This window comes from Dermacentor andersoni, chromosome 3 (assembly GCF_023375885.2).
Source record: "Dermacentor andersoni chromosome 3, qqDerAnde1_hic_scaffold, whole genome shotgun sequence".
Lineage (NCBI taxonomy): Eukaryota > Metazoa > Arthropoda > Arachnida > Ixodida > Ixodidae > Dermacentor > Dermacentor andersoni.
The window spans coordinates 2,033,177-2,047,887 of NC_092816.1; the positions used below are offsets into that span (position 1 = coordinate 2,033,177).

The window sequence follows — 14,711 nt, forward strand, 5'->3', positions numbered from 1 at the left end:
AGCGAAAGCAGTGTATAACTTCCGTAGTATTTTTCGGCCTCCGTTGAGAGAAAAAATCATCATGTGGGCCGATCCTGGTGATAGCGCAAAAAGGGTGGAAGATCAATGGCACATACCCAGTGGCGCAGCTAGGTCGTCTGGCACCCGGGGCCCATAGCCGGCGGAAAGAGGGGTGTATTCAGACGTATATGACACCCCCCCCCCCCCACTCCCTGGCCCCTTGCACCCAAGGCCCACGCCCCCCCCCCCCCCCCCCCCCCCCCACACACAATTTCTACGCCACTGGGTACCTCGGGAACCTCGGGAACCTATAACGCGCGCTTCGGAATCTTCAGGATCGGCCTACGTATGGGGAGTTCTTAATGCCTGCTTCACCTCCACCGCGGGTGGGCCCGGTAGTGCAATATCTTCGGGATCGGCCTACGTATGGGGAGTTCTTAATGCCTGCATCAGCTCCGCCGTGGGTGGGCCCGTTAGTGCAATATCTTCGGGATCGGCCTACATTTGGTGAGTTCTTAATGCCTGCTTCACCTCAGCCCCGGGTGGGCCCGGTATACTGCAATATCTTCGGGATCGGCCTATATTTGGGGAGTTCTTAATGCCTGCCTCACCTCCGCCCCGGGTGGGCCCGATATACTGCAATATCTACGGGATCGGCCTGTGTATGGGGAGTTCTTAGTGCCTGCTTCAGCGCCGGCGCGGGTGGACCCAGTATTGCAATATCTTCGGTATCGGCCTACGTATGGGGACTTCTTAATGCCTGCTTCACCTCCACCGTGGGTGGGCCCGTTAGTGCAATATCTTCGGGATCGGCCTTCGTATGGGGAGTTCTTAATGCCTGCATCAGCTCCGCCGTGGGCGGGCACGATATTGCAATATCTTCGGGATCGGCCTATATTTGGGGAGTTCTTAATGCCTGCTTCACCTCAGCCCCGGGTGGGCCCGGTATACTGCAATATCTTCGGGATCGGCCTACGTATGGGGAGTTCTTAGTGCCTGCTTCACCTCCGGCGCGGGTGGACTCGGTATTGCAATATCTTTGGGATCGGCCAGGTGTTGCACTATCTTCAGGCCGACCCGCAGCGGAGGTCAAACACTTTGCTTTTCGTTTGAGAGCTTTGACTGTCGTCAGCTTTCTCCGGCAATTGATGCCGGAGAAATGATCTTCACAGAGTGGAATGGTTGTCATTTTTTTTCACTCCTTTTGGATGGCGGTAGTTATCGACTTCTCCCGGGGTGCGGAGGCCACTTTTGTCATCGGTTCCGTGCCCTCGCGATTAACTCAAGATGAATTAATTTGTCACCGTCTATTGCAGTAGGCAGGGCGTAGTTATAGTTTTAATTATCATATTTTATTTATAACGCCCAACACAAATTTTATGTCACCATGTATTCAATAATCCCGCGCATCTCTGTTGCTTCGTTAGTTCAACCTTTGTTTAGACTGATCCAGGGGCCAGGAAAGGAATTCGGTTCATAGCCGGCTGGTCTGTATGGTCGTGGAACAAGTTGTGGCCTGAGAAAACGCCAGTTGCGTTTAACTTTTCCTTTTGCTTCCTTATTTTCTCCAGTGACGGCTCGCCGCGACGCTGGCAGATCCTCGGAACCATATATCCGTGATGTGGGTTAGATAAAGTGGAAAATGAAATATTGTGAAACAGCGTCCATCATCAGATCCTGCAATAACCGTTCAACCCATATGCAGTGACTGTTACCCGTTACCTCGTCTAGTTTCTCCCTTAAGTGTGGATCACTTTTCATGCAAAATTGGCAACTGGAAATAAGAGTCGCAAGGAGATGAGAAATTAAGCGATCTACTAAGGCAGAAAGCCAAGGCAACAGCCAAACAGGGAGGAAAAGCGAAAATTGTTAGTGAAAATATCTATGGATCAACATCCTTTCATTGAAAAGGAAGGAGAGAAAACGCCGCTGGAAGTGGAGAATAATTCCGTGTGGTTTGAATGACGCTTCTACAGTTATCAGTCAAGCCGCGTGACATAACCGCTTCTATGCTGTGCTAATGTGGGTCTTTTTCTAACCTTCCGCGGTTGGCGCAGTACGTCTAGAACCGCAGCGTCCTGCGCTCTACGCGGTTGTAGGGAACTGGTGACCACGCATCGTCACGCAACTTCCCAAATAACAACTCGAGTCGGTTTCGCTACTTGGTAGAGCAGTAAACGAGGTATCCAAAAGAACTGTGATTGTTCCGCAAGTATACATTTCTCTATAATTCTTCCAGCGCTAATTAAAAAAAAACGCAACTACAAATCTTTATTTTGCATTTTCGCTTGTTAACTTGTTCTTGGCAAGGTTTTTCCTACGCATGTTGAATGCCCGAGTCCATTTGATGTGGTTCTTTGTGTGCCAGGTGTGAGGTGTATCTCACAGGCTTATCTGTGAGACACATGTTATTTCTATTCTTTTTTGCGGCTTTAAGCGTCTTTATGGCAAATGGTAGGCATCATTCACATATATATTAGTAAAGTACCCTCCCCCTCAATTGCATAGAAAAGTTACCTTGGGTTGCCCCCCCCCCCCCCCCACCTAAAAATATTCCTGAGTACGTGCCTGAGCAAGGGTGTAGAGGGTTGTTAGACTGTACTTTGAGGAAATATGTGAAACTGCCGTACGTTTTTGTACGTACAAAAAGCCATTCTTTGCACTATTTCCAGTTTGTCAATATTTGTTTTGTTTTGTGTGTGGGTCTCAAATGATCACAACATAATCAAGTCTTGGTAGTATAATATTCTTGTATGCTAGCAAACGCACTTGAATTTTTTATAGCTTAAGCGCTCTTCGAAGCAAGTACAGGTTACGGCATGCGTTGGTGGTTACAAGGTTGATGTTTAGTCTAATTAAGGTTATTGCACATCCAAGCACCTAAATACTTATACTCTGTAACCCCACAGAGCTACACATCATTAGCAGAATAGACGAAGGTAACAAGGTTCTTCTTTATCATAATTTTTATAAATGCTGTTTTGTTAATGTTAATGGACATCTGCCGGGCTTCTCATCATGCACAAACTTTCTGAAATGCCTGCTTTACTATTAGTTGATCAGCAGAATTGTTGACAGCGGAGTACAGCACACAGTCATCGGCAAACAGTTTTATGCTAACAGAGACATCACGTAGAATGCCATTAATTAATATTAGGAAAAGTATTAGCCCAAGCACCAAGCCTTGTCGGACGCCATAGTGAACTGGAAGTTGGCTTGACGGGTAATGTTTGAAAACGACATATTTCTGCATAATGCTAAGGCAAGCATTCAGCGAAGTTGCAAGTTGTTTGTTCTGTAGTGTATCTTTAGCTTAAAAATGGGAATTTTTATGCAAAACTTTCTCGAAAGTCTTTTCAAAGTCTATAAGAATTGCGTCAATTCTTCCATTATTAGTGTGTTATTTGAGTTGGCGAAATCATGCAGCGTTTCCACAAGCTGCCTGGAAATCAAAATCCTTTTTTTAACCGATGCTGGCATTCAGTTAGTATTTCATGTTTCTTGTTCCTTTTATGTTTCTTTTTGTTTCTATCTTGGAGGCAATCTGCGCTGGGTTCGAAGGCTAACCGGGCGGATGTAGCTGATGGCTCGTGAGCTGTGCTCTGCCGCGCCTAGCTGAAGCGAGGAGCAGCACGAAGGGGAATGCACTCGCCGCCGCTGCCAGTCTTCATCACGCTAGCGAGTGCGTTGGTGTTTCCATGTGCACGCGTGCCAACGTGCATGCTAATTTAGATAGCAAGCGAATGTTTACCGCAGATTATACAGCCGATAAAACGACAAACGAGCACTTCTTATAGTTGTTCAATAATGTGCTATCGCAAACAATGCTCCGCCTGTCGGGCGAAACTACCACTTTTTGTCTTCAATGACAAGCCAATGGGTTCCTTCTTTTAAAAATCCGGCCTCTGTTTAAGGCATCCCTTGTTCTCTTGCTTGATCACGTGAAATGTGTCCGCTTGGTATACAGTAGTGCGACTTACCGTGGATGACGCCGAAAAGCAGAGAGATGTAGAAGACGTCGGAGACGAAAAAGCACAAAGCCACGGACACTGATGAGATGGCCGATGACAGCAGGATGATGTTGCGGATAGGGAAGAACTTAGACAGGAAGCCGAAAGCGGGCGCTGCGACATTGACAGAAAGAAGTGTTAGTATCAGTTTTGCGGCATGATAGGACAACACACAGCACTTAGTCACCAGGTACTTGTGCAATTAAAAGTAGGAAGTTTGGAAATCCGTAACTCTGCAGCAACAACAGATATCGCAGTTTTGTAAACATTGTGCGTTACGTTCTTAAGACATTCGCTTTCTCTAAATCAGTCGCTACCAAACCTTCTTGGCTAAAGGGCCATATTGCCTACCAGGAGCGGTATTAAAGGGTGGTAATCAATCAGTAATAAATAAATAAATAAATAAATTGAACAGCCAGTATAAATTCGCACACATAAATAGCTGTACTGGACGTAGAATAAAATAAACTATATTTCAAATCTGGTGATTATCGTGCACTGAATGCGGTCGCTGTTCATGACCGATACCCGCTACGAAATATTCAGGATTGCACTGCCTTTATAACCGGCACAACAATATATAATAATATCGATCTTCTGAAAGCGTATCAGCAGATCCCCGGCGAGCCAACCAACATTCCAAAAACTGCTATAACTAGCCCGTGTGGCTTTTTTGAGTATTTACGCATGCCTTTCTGTTTGCGCAACGCAGCTCAAACCATTCAGCGTTTTATAGACGAAGTCACCACAGGCCTACCATTTTGTTTTGCCTACATGGATGTTCTCGTCGCCAGCAGCGATGCTGAAAGCCACTAAAGCACATCTACGTCAACTTTTCATTCGACTTCGTGATTACGATCTCGTCATCAATGTTGACAAATGTCAGTTTGGGGTTCCGCAAATCGATTTTCTCGGCCATCACACCCAAAATAATTGCATCACTCCGCTGCCTGACAAGGTGCAAGCGATCATCGACTACCTGCCACCAAAGTGCACGCGTAGCTTGCGACGTTTTCTCGGCCTCATCAATTTTTACCGCCGTTTCATCCCTGTATGCTCTAAGTTGGTGCATAGCCGACATCCACCACTTGCTGTGGGTTTGCCCTGCATTGAAAGCACCTCGCTGCAGCGGGACTTTCGCCGCATAACCCTAGCAATTACACTGCTTGGACGCAGGGCCCACATCATGGATCCCACTTGGACTTCATTAGATCCGTAAATCTCTTTTCATTCGTTTAATCATCCTTATTCGCCCACATCCCATACCCCTGCATGACCTGAGGCATTTACTCTCGTATTAAAAAAAAGTTGGTGCAGCCTCTTGAAGCATTCCTTTCTATTTCGAAAGCTGAGTCTACCGCACTTCCTTGGGACGCGGCCGTTGATCAAGCTTTTGCCGCCGTTAAGACCGAACTTGCACAAGCCGTCCTCCTGCATCACACTTCACCGATCGCCCCCACTAATGGTGGTCGCTTATTCAGAAACCGTGGTGGCAGCTCTTCATCAGTGAATTAATGGTGCATGGGCCCCCATAGCTCTTTTCCTACAAGTTACGCGACACTGAACCTGGATACAGCACTTTCGGACGGGAGCTCTTCACGGCCTACCTCGCAGTGAAGCATTTCAGGTACTTTCTTGAAGGTCGGCAATTTATAATTCTTACAAACGACAAACCATTTATTTCAGCTTTACGTTCCTGCAGTGCCACCATACTCCTCGAGAACTCCGATGTCTTGCTTTTATTGCCGAATTCACAACAGACACACGCTATGTCAAAGGCCGAAACGTGGTCCATCCCGCCCTCGTCTGCCCGCGTGCGGATGGCTGTCTGGGCCGCAGACGGACGACCTGAAGCAAGTTTGCCATCGGCACGCCTGCTCGCCTCTCATTGGCTGGTCCGAGGCGGACGGCGTCAGCTGTCTTCACGGCAAACATGGCGCTTGCTCGAAGCGAAGCGGGGAGGCGAGGCTTAGCTTGTGATTTTTACTAGAGTGACCTGGCGCCCACCAAGATAGTGATCGAAGGGAGCAAGCCGGTGTACCCTTCTAGGCCTCGTCTGCGAGAGTGATCGCCGACAGAAACAAACAGAGCGCAGGAAGCCTATGTTGTGTTTACGAGAGCGTCGGAAGAAATATTTGAAGCCGTGGACTTGATGATTTTTCGTGCCGTGCTTTGCGTGTGCGTCGCAAACGAGAAGTTTATCACACACACGTGCGTTCTTAGCAGAAAAAAATTGGAGGACGCTTAAGCTTCGCCTTCAAGAGTGAAACGCGACAGCGTTCCCGTCGACCCGCCAAGGGGTGTACGACAATGCGCTACGGCGCAGCGATCACTTACGAGGCGCCCCGCATCGGACTTGGCACCCACCAATCATGCGGTGAGCGTCGAGCAACGCAGCGTTCGGCGCGGCAACGAAGCGTGCGCCTGAGCAAGCGGAACGAACCAAAGAACTCGGTGTCTCGGAGTGGGAAACGATCTACGCCAGCCAAACGACGTGATCGGCACGGGCAGAGAGATATAAAGATAGTGATCTCAAGAAAGGAAGGACGCTTGATTCTGCAACCCGTGAGAGAGCACGACGAAGCGTCGTCAGGGGAGAGGGAGTCGGGGCCGCGACGCGCCTCGCACCGGCCCCCGCACAGATCAATGCGCGCGTGGTGCGCCACCTGTCGGGGCAGCGCCGTACATTGAGAGGAGGGGTCTTCTGTGTTTGCCGCAAGATGGCTCTGCGTGTGCGGAAAGCGCAGAAGAAATGTAGCGGAAACGTACTTCGCTACTCGTGTAACTGTAGCTTCTGTAAGTTACATGCTCATAATTACCGATATACACCGCAGCATAAGTTTCTACAGCACGTTTCTAAGACAACACCGCATTCACTAGAGGCGCTTTTGTACCGCTTTGAAGCATCGAACTCGTGGCTGAGTGGTAATTAAGAAAAAAAAAAACTCGTGGCTGAGTGGTAGCCTCTCCGCCTCACACTCCGAAGACCCTGGTTCGATTGCCACGCAGCCCATGTTGCAAGTTGCTTTTATTTATGAATTGCCTGCCTGGATTTTTCGCTCACGGCCAATGCCGCGGACTTCGACACCGACGCCGACACCGACGACACCGGCTTTTCTGCGACACGAGCTCCTTAACGCCGTCGCGTTAAAACGTTCAGGGCGTGGCGAAACGAAAAGTGTCCGATCGGCGTACCCAGCGTACGCGATCCGCATCTTTTCTGTGCATGCGGTTGGTTGCCGCGAACTGGTGAGCACCCGTCCTTTGCAACTTTCAAACGTGACGATACGATCAGTAGCCATAAGTTTTTATTACTTCGTTAACGCTGTCATTCCGAGTGTGCTATACTGTGTGCGAGCCGTTTTGCCGGCGGCGGTGCACCTTGGTGGCCGCAACGTTCGAGCTGTGTTCTTGCTGTTAGGAACTGTTCGTAAGGTACAAATCGTGATACATATGCGCGATGTGTCGCAGCGTTACTGGGTGTAGAAGTGCTCGTTCACGCGATGTGCACGTGCTCAGAAGTGAACCGTTTGTTCTGCTTGCTACTTGCGTTTACCGTTCTACTACTGCTCCTATCCTACTTCCGGCATGCAAGACGCTACAACGACGTCTACTTCTGGTTGGTCTACCTCAATTCCCCCGCCTCTGTTCTCGGGGTCCAGCATGGCGTTGGCGCCCCCGCCCCCCCCATGTCGCCTTTCCTTGCATAACCCGGTACTCCATCGCTACCGTGGCTAACTTGGAAACGTTCTTTTTGCACGTTTCTCCGGGCGACCGCATGCGAGGCGCTACAAGACGAGAGTAAGAAGCTACTCAGTAGCTTCTTACTCTCGTTAGAGTTACGAAGCTACTCATAAGTACTCTTACTCTCGTTAGAGAAGTTACTCAGTAAGTTATGTTTTGAATGACAGCGTCTCTACTACGACCTGGCGTTGCAAACTGACCTGACAACTGCAACATTCGAAAACATTCTTTGCATCTTCGACAGACATTAAGAAAGCACAAGTCTCCTGGTGCATCGTATTATCTTCAGGGACAGAAAACAAGAACTCGGGGAAACCTTTCAGGACTTCGTCACCGCTAGAGTGTACTGGGCTGTGGGCGAGTTGGCCGAGCAGTACTCTCTCGCTGAGGCGCCACATGTAGAAAAATTTTTAGAGGGCGCTGCGAGCGAACTGAATAGGGGTGGAGACGCGCTTCGCGGCATATTCAACGTACTTTCGCTGCGGGCCCCGAGACTGATTGTGCGCGTACGTTCTCATAATAGTGCTTTATTCCCACTGCAAACTTTGATTAACACATTTTTGCTACGTATATATAACTCAGGCATGTATTATAGAACTTGACGTCTTCAATTTTTCTGTCGTTGTCTAGTGCGTCGTCTAGCGATTCGTGCGTTCGTTGAGCGGACGCTGGCGGGCGCCCAATTTTTCGTGCAAAATGACTATGCAGTAAATTTTTTTATGGTTTTACTTGCATTGGTGCGCCCGCGACTCTTGTCGGCCGGTACCAATCGTCGTTTTAGCCAATGGAACGGCTGTATTTAACATTGTTTTCTACATGTAACACGTAATTTCTGCCACGGAGGCCGCCTATCTGCAACATGAAGCTACGTGAGAAAACGTTATTGATATCTTGTCATTTGAGTCGCGTTTTTGTTGGTGGAATATTGATCAGGGACAACAATCAAAGAAAACAATACTATAGTGAAATAAACTAGGTTCATTAACTACGCGACGCGAAGAGATGCAAATGATCAATGTCCTACTAGGTAAATCTAAGGGTACATGGACATACCTCTCCACGACATATATGCAAGAGAAAAATTATCAAATATTCTAAGTGCACTGATTGCAAAAGTGAGAACTCCCGTCCGGAATAAGCGTGCTTCTTTTAGAAACTTACATCATCATCACCCGCCATCGTTGCTGAGTGGCTATGGAGTTGGTCTGCTGAGCACGAGGTCGCGGGATCGAATCCCTGCCCCGGCGGCCGCATTTCGATGGGGGCGAAATGCGAAAACACCCGTGTACTTTGATTTAGGTGCACGTTAAAGAACCCCCAGGTGGTCGAAATTTCCGGAGTCCTACACTACGGCGTGCCTCATAATCAGAAAGCGGTTTTGGCAAGTAAAACCTCATAATCTAAATTTAGATTTTAAGAACATCATCATCAGCAGCAGCATCAGTCTATTCTATGTACACTGCAGGAGGAAAGCCTCTCCCTGCGATCTCCAGTTACCCCTGTCCTGCTCCAACCGATTCCAACTACTACCTGCAAATTTCCTAATTTCGTCCCACCACCTAATCCTCTGCCGTCCTCCACTGCGCTTCCTTTCTATTGGTACCCATTCTGTATCCCTAATGGTCCAACGGTTATCTAACCTGCGCATTACATGACCTGCCCAGCGCCATTCCTTTCTCTTCATCTCATTTAGAATGACGTCTATACCCGTTTGCTCTCCGATCCAAACCGCTCTCTTTCTGCATAAGTTATGCCTAGCATTCTTCGTGTCATCGCTCTTTGCGCGGTCCTTGTTCTCAAGCTTCTCTGTCAGTCTCCCAGTCTCTGCCTCATATGTCAGCACCTGTAAAATGCACTGATTGTATACCTACCTTTTCAATGATATTGGTAAGCCTCCAGTCAAGACTGACAATGTCTGCCGTATGCGATCCAGCCCATTTTTATTCTTCTGTGAATTTCCTTCTCATGGTCAGGGTTCCCTCTGATTAGTTGACCCAGGTAAACGTACTCCTTCGCAGACTCTAGAGGTGGACTTGCGATCCTGAACTTTTGTTCCCTTGCCCGGTTATTCATAATTATCTTTTTCTTCTGCATATTGATCTTCAGCCCCACTCTTACACTCTCCCTGTTAAGGTCCTCAATCATTTGTTGTAACTCGTCTGCAGTGTTGCTGAATAGAACAATGTCATCGGCAAACCGAAGGTTGCTGAGGTATTCGCCATCGATCTTTACTGCTAAACCTTCACAGTATAATAGCTTGAATGCCCCTTCCAAGCACGCAGTGAATAGCATTGGAGAGATTGTGTCTCCTTTTCTGACCCCTTTCTTTATAGGTATCTTCCTGCTTTTCGTGTGTAGAATTAAGGTGGGTGTGGAATCGCTGTAGATATTTACCCGGGTATTTGTGAAGGCGGTCTCTACTCCTTGATAACGGAATGCCGCTATGAGTGTTGGTATCTCTACTGAATCAAATGCCTTTTCGTAATTTATGAAAGCCATATAGTGGGCTTTTTGTACTCTGCGGCTTTCTCAAAAACCTGATTAATGGCACGGATGTGACCCATTGCAGAGTATTCCTTCCTGAAGCCAGCCTGTTCCCTTGGTTGACTGAAGTCCAGTGTTGCCCTTATTCTACTGCAGATTATCTTCGTAAATATTTTATATAGTACTGGGAGTAAGCTAATGGGCCTATAATTTTTCAATTCTTTAACGTCTCCCGTTTTGTGGATTAGTAGAATGATTGCGTTTTTTCAGTTTTCTGGGATCCTTGCAGTCGATAGTAACTCCGTATAGAAAGCCGCCAGTTTTTCTAGCATTACGTCTTCTCCATCTTTGATTAAATCCACTGGTATTCCATCTTCTCCTGCCGCATTCCCCCGTTTCATGTCATGCAAGGCTCTTATGACTTCACCTCTAGGTATAGGAGGAGTTTCTGTACCCAGTAAGTACATTATTGTTTCGAATGGAGTACTCCTGAGCACCAGCCCTCGGTGAACGAATAGACTTTCCAAGAGAAGGAATCAAGGCAATTATTGGACGTTAATATGAACAACAGTGTTACGGACAAGATTCTGGTGAACAACTTCCTAGCTGTCATTCAATACAAACGCACCATTTTGGGACCACTTGTAAATCTGCGAACTTGGTTGAGGGAAGGAGAGCAATCTTTTTATAGTCTTACCATGTCTGCAAGACTGTAACCAATTAAAACTGGGTGCCCAATGTAATACTCCACTTCTTCAACGAACACGGCAAATCTACAATTATGTTTACGTCGATGTGAGGCATACCGTTCCTTTAAGTGCTTCAGCATTGTTCTTATGATAGTGCACCAGATAAAACCAGCCGTTTATATTGCAGCAGAAGCTGCTTAGTTGAGCGGACGTACAGTAGGGAACAGCATTAGATTGAACGCATGAAATATAATGTAAGCGTAACATGGTTTTTCTCAGTAATCAGACTCGAGAATAATTTATTTCGTTTACACCCCCAGAAAAAGCCGAAGGACGCTGTTACAAGTTGTCATTCCCAAGTGGTGTGATGCAAGGGGACTTTTGACTGCCCCCGGGCAGTTAGCTGCGTATCTGGTGGGGTGCACTTGACTTACTAGGCTTAAGTTGGGGAACGATCCTGTATGGAGCTGTCTCTAATCGGTGGCCTCCGCCCTCATGAGTGGTTTATGTGGGAGAGCATATCGGTATCAACAGTCCCCTGTAGTGTGCCAATAAAGCCCAGTGTTCATTTGGAACAGATGGTAGACTTTCGAGTGTGGACTCTTCGAGTGCCCGGATTCTAAAAACTCGGGCTACCCTGTCCGCCTCTTTATTCCCCGCTATTCCTGCATGTCCCGGCACCCAGTTCTCAGTGTTTTATCGGCCATGGTTGCATTGGGTGTTACGCCGCCTGCCGTCTCGAGAAGTACGCGGCGTGCGCGGTGGTTTATTCTACCGTTCAGGAAATGCCGGCAGGCGTCTTGAGAATCAGTTACAATTGTTAGAGATTTGCCAGTTCTGAAGCCCTCCGCCGCAGCTAGAGCGACAGCTAGCGCTTCAGCTTTAGTCACGATGATTTGGTTTATTGAGTGGCTTGGTGATTTCGCGATAGTTTGCGCTGATGATCGTGGCCACTCTGTGTCCTCGCTTAGGATCTTGGGTGGCTGCGTCTACGTACACTACGTAGTTTTTGGTGGAGTACGTACGTTGGATTTATTCTGCACGTGGTGCCCGCCGGCCTTCGTGCAAGTTTGGGTCCAAGTTCTTCGGTATCGGATTTACTCTGAGCTTCCTGCGGATTTGATCTGGTACGTTAAGTCTTGTTGCCATTCTCTTAATTTGTACGGTATAGCCAAAGCGTTTGGGGAGTGCTCAGCCCGTTGGTGTTTCCAGGAGTCTTGCTTCTTGTGCCTTGAGCTGAGCTTCCCGACGTTCTTGGAAGCTATTGTGCACCCCCAAGGCAACGGATTTCTCTGTAGACGTGCTGACTGGGAGTTTCAGCGCCATCTTGTAAGCTTTCCGAATGATTACTTCCGCTTGTTTCTCTTCATGGAGATTCAGCCACTGGTACGGTAGACTGTACATGACTCTGCTGATGAGTACGCTTGTTACTAGTTTCAAACTGTCCTGTTCCCGCAGTCCTGTCCGACGAGTGGCGATTCTCTTAATCATTATAGTAACTTGCAGCGTTGTTTTGTTTTGAGGAGCGTCTGAGTGTGGTTGCTCCATTGGTTAGATTGGAGCCAAATCCCCAGCACACTTATCATGGTCTTCTCGAGTAACTCCTGGCCCTCAAGGTGCACGTTGAGGCCGAGACATCTGTCCCTGGGTACCATCTTATTTAGGTTGTGTAGTCAGACTCTCAGTAGCTCGGATTTCACCGTTGAGCATTGCAGGCATCTTTCTTTAACATACTGTTTGTTCGACGCAGTTCGCGGCTTCTGGTTTTGCTTGCTTTTCTCCCAGGAAGCCCTTGGTGATCCAAATGGTAATGTCATGCGCGTACATTGCATGTCTGCTTTCCGAGATGTTCTCTAATTTTCTGGCAAGTCCGATCATGGCTATGCTAACGAGCAACGGTGAGATTACTGTTCCTTCGGTTGTGCCTTTACAGGGGACTTGGAAAATATTTGTGCGGGCATCGTTTATGCCTATTGTAGCTGTTCTGTCTGAGGAATGCTTTGACATAGCCGAAGATGTGTTTGGGGCAGTTCAGGTAGTCCAGTCCAATCAGGATGGCTTCATGGCTGACACTGTCAAACGCCTCTTGATGTCTAAGGCTATGACAATGCGCTCCTCTCGGGTTGTGAGGTTCTTGAGGACTGGTTCCTTAAGTTGTAGGAGCACGTCCTGTGTCGAGAGTTTTGCCCGGAAACAAGAAAATGGTGTGTGAGTACAAATTTCTCCCTTCCACGAAGTTTTGGAGTCTCTCAGTTAGGCCCCGCTCATATAGCTTACCAAGGCAAGATGTAAGCGATATCGGTCTGCGATTCTTTTCTAGTACAAATTTCATGCATGTTAACTTACTGCGTCATGCTTTTTAGGACGCTTCAGAAATTATTGTGAATTTGCTGTGAAGCGCTCGTGCACAATGCCAGCTGTTGTACGGGTAACCAAGACCTTGCCAGGTTCCTGCCTTCTGTCTTGGCGTCCTCTTTTCGTTGAAAATAAATAAACTTTCACTTTCACATTCTGAACCTGGAGCTTCTTTCCTGGTTTGGGAATGAGTATTACTTCCGCGTACTTCCGTTCTGCTGGCACGGCCTCCACCTCCGAGTGGATATGTATGAATTCTTGCGCGCTCTTCAATCGCCTCTTCGCCAAGTTTGCAAATGATAGCGTTTTCTATGCGATAAGCTCTCGGAGAAGTAACTTTGGTGCGGTTTCGCATGGCTTAGTATATCATGTAGATAATCTTATAGTATAAATTGTAACAAAGGAAGCAAAACGTAAGGCTAAGAGCAGCATTTTTGTGGCCAATCTCTACGCCTCCCCCCCCCCCCCCCCCCCCCGGCAAGAAGGGCCACAATTTGCAGAGCTCTTCCAAGGAGCATGCAAGTCACCCAGAAGCAGCCCCTTATTATAGCAGATTTCAACGCATGGGACACAAGCTGGCCTTTGTTCCAGACACGGCTGGTCGTTGTATTATTCAGTCAGAGAGCCCATGGATGCACGCGCCGTATCGATGCACGCATGCATATTTCAGCAGTGGGCGCGATCAGACACTTCCTTCTAAAATCTGTCCGGGCGTTTTCTTTTCCGAGTTGATCGTCTGGGTAGGCTCGGCTCTTCCCCAGTACTTGCTGCTTCACCTGTACTCACCCTTATGTTGCTTTGCTAGCAGACTTAATCTGTCGATGGTTGATCAAGTTGCGAACCTCTGCCGCTATATCCGTTTCACCCTCCCTTTGTTGCGTTACGGCGTATTCCTGCTGAACTTCCCGAAGTAGTGCTTTGTCGACATGCTGCCGCTGTTATCCGTGTTCCGTGTTGACCATGATCAAGCGTCACCACTGGCGGCAGTCACTGTGTCAAGCAGCTATCTCTGTCTCGTGCGGTTATACTGACGCGACTTGACTCGTGTTGCGGGAGGAAACAACGGCGTAGGTGGTGCCGAGACCTGACTCCTCACTGGAAGAATTGTGCCCTCTTGATCTGGGGAGTGAACACTTAGTCTGTTCCTTGGTTGGGTGCCCAGTGTTGCGACTAGGGGTCAGAAAATGTGGGATCCTCTTTCGTCGTCGACGAGTGAGTGAACGTGAGGCTGGGTCCGATATTCAGGACGTTGGACAGACACGTATATACTTACATATGTATTAGAAGATGCAAAGAAATAATGAAAAGTTGATGATTAAGTTGTATTCGCCCATCACTCCCGCCGTCCGTAGCTCTTTTTATGCCTTGCGTGATCATTGTTTAGTAAGTTCCCCCAATCCGACGCCAGGAGGCTGCTGACATCATGGCC

The 14,711-nt window shown here is 48.0% G+C and overlaps 1 protein-coding gene across 1 annotated transcript in view; it reads right to left on the minus strand.

Moving 5' to 3' along the window:
- The window catches only part of LOC126520634 (monocarboxylate transporter 12-B-like), a 100,028-nt gene that overhangs the window by 23,110 nt on the left and 62,207 nt on the right, over positions 1–14,711 (minus strand). The window contains exon 2 of the mRNA XM_050169431.3: positions 3,981–4,124. Within this exon, the coding sequence (XP_050025388.1) occupies positions 3,981–4,124 (144 nt within the window). The remainder of the gene's footprint in view (positions 1–3,980; positions 4,125–14,711) is intronic.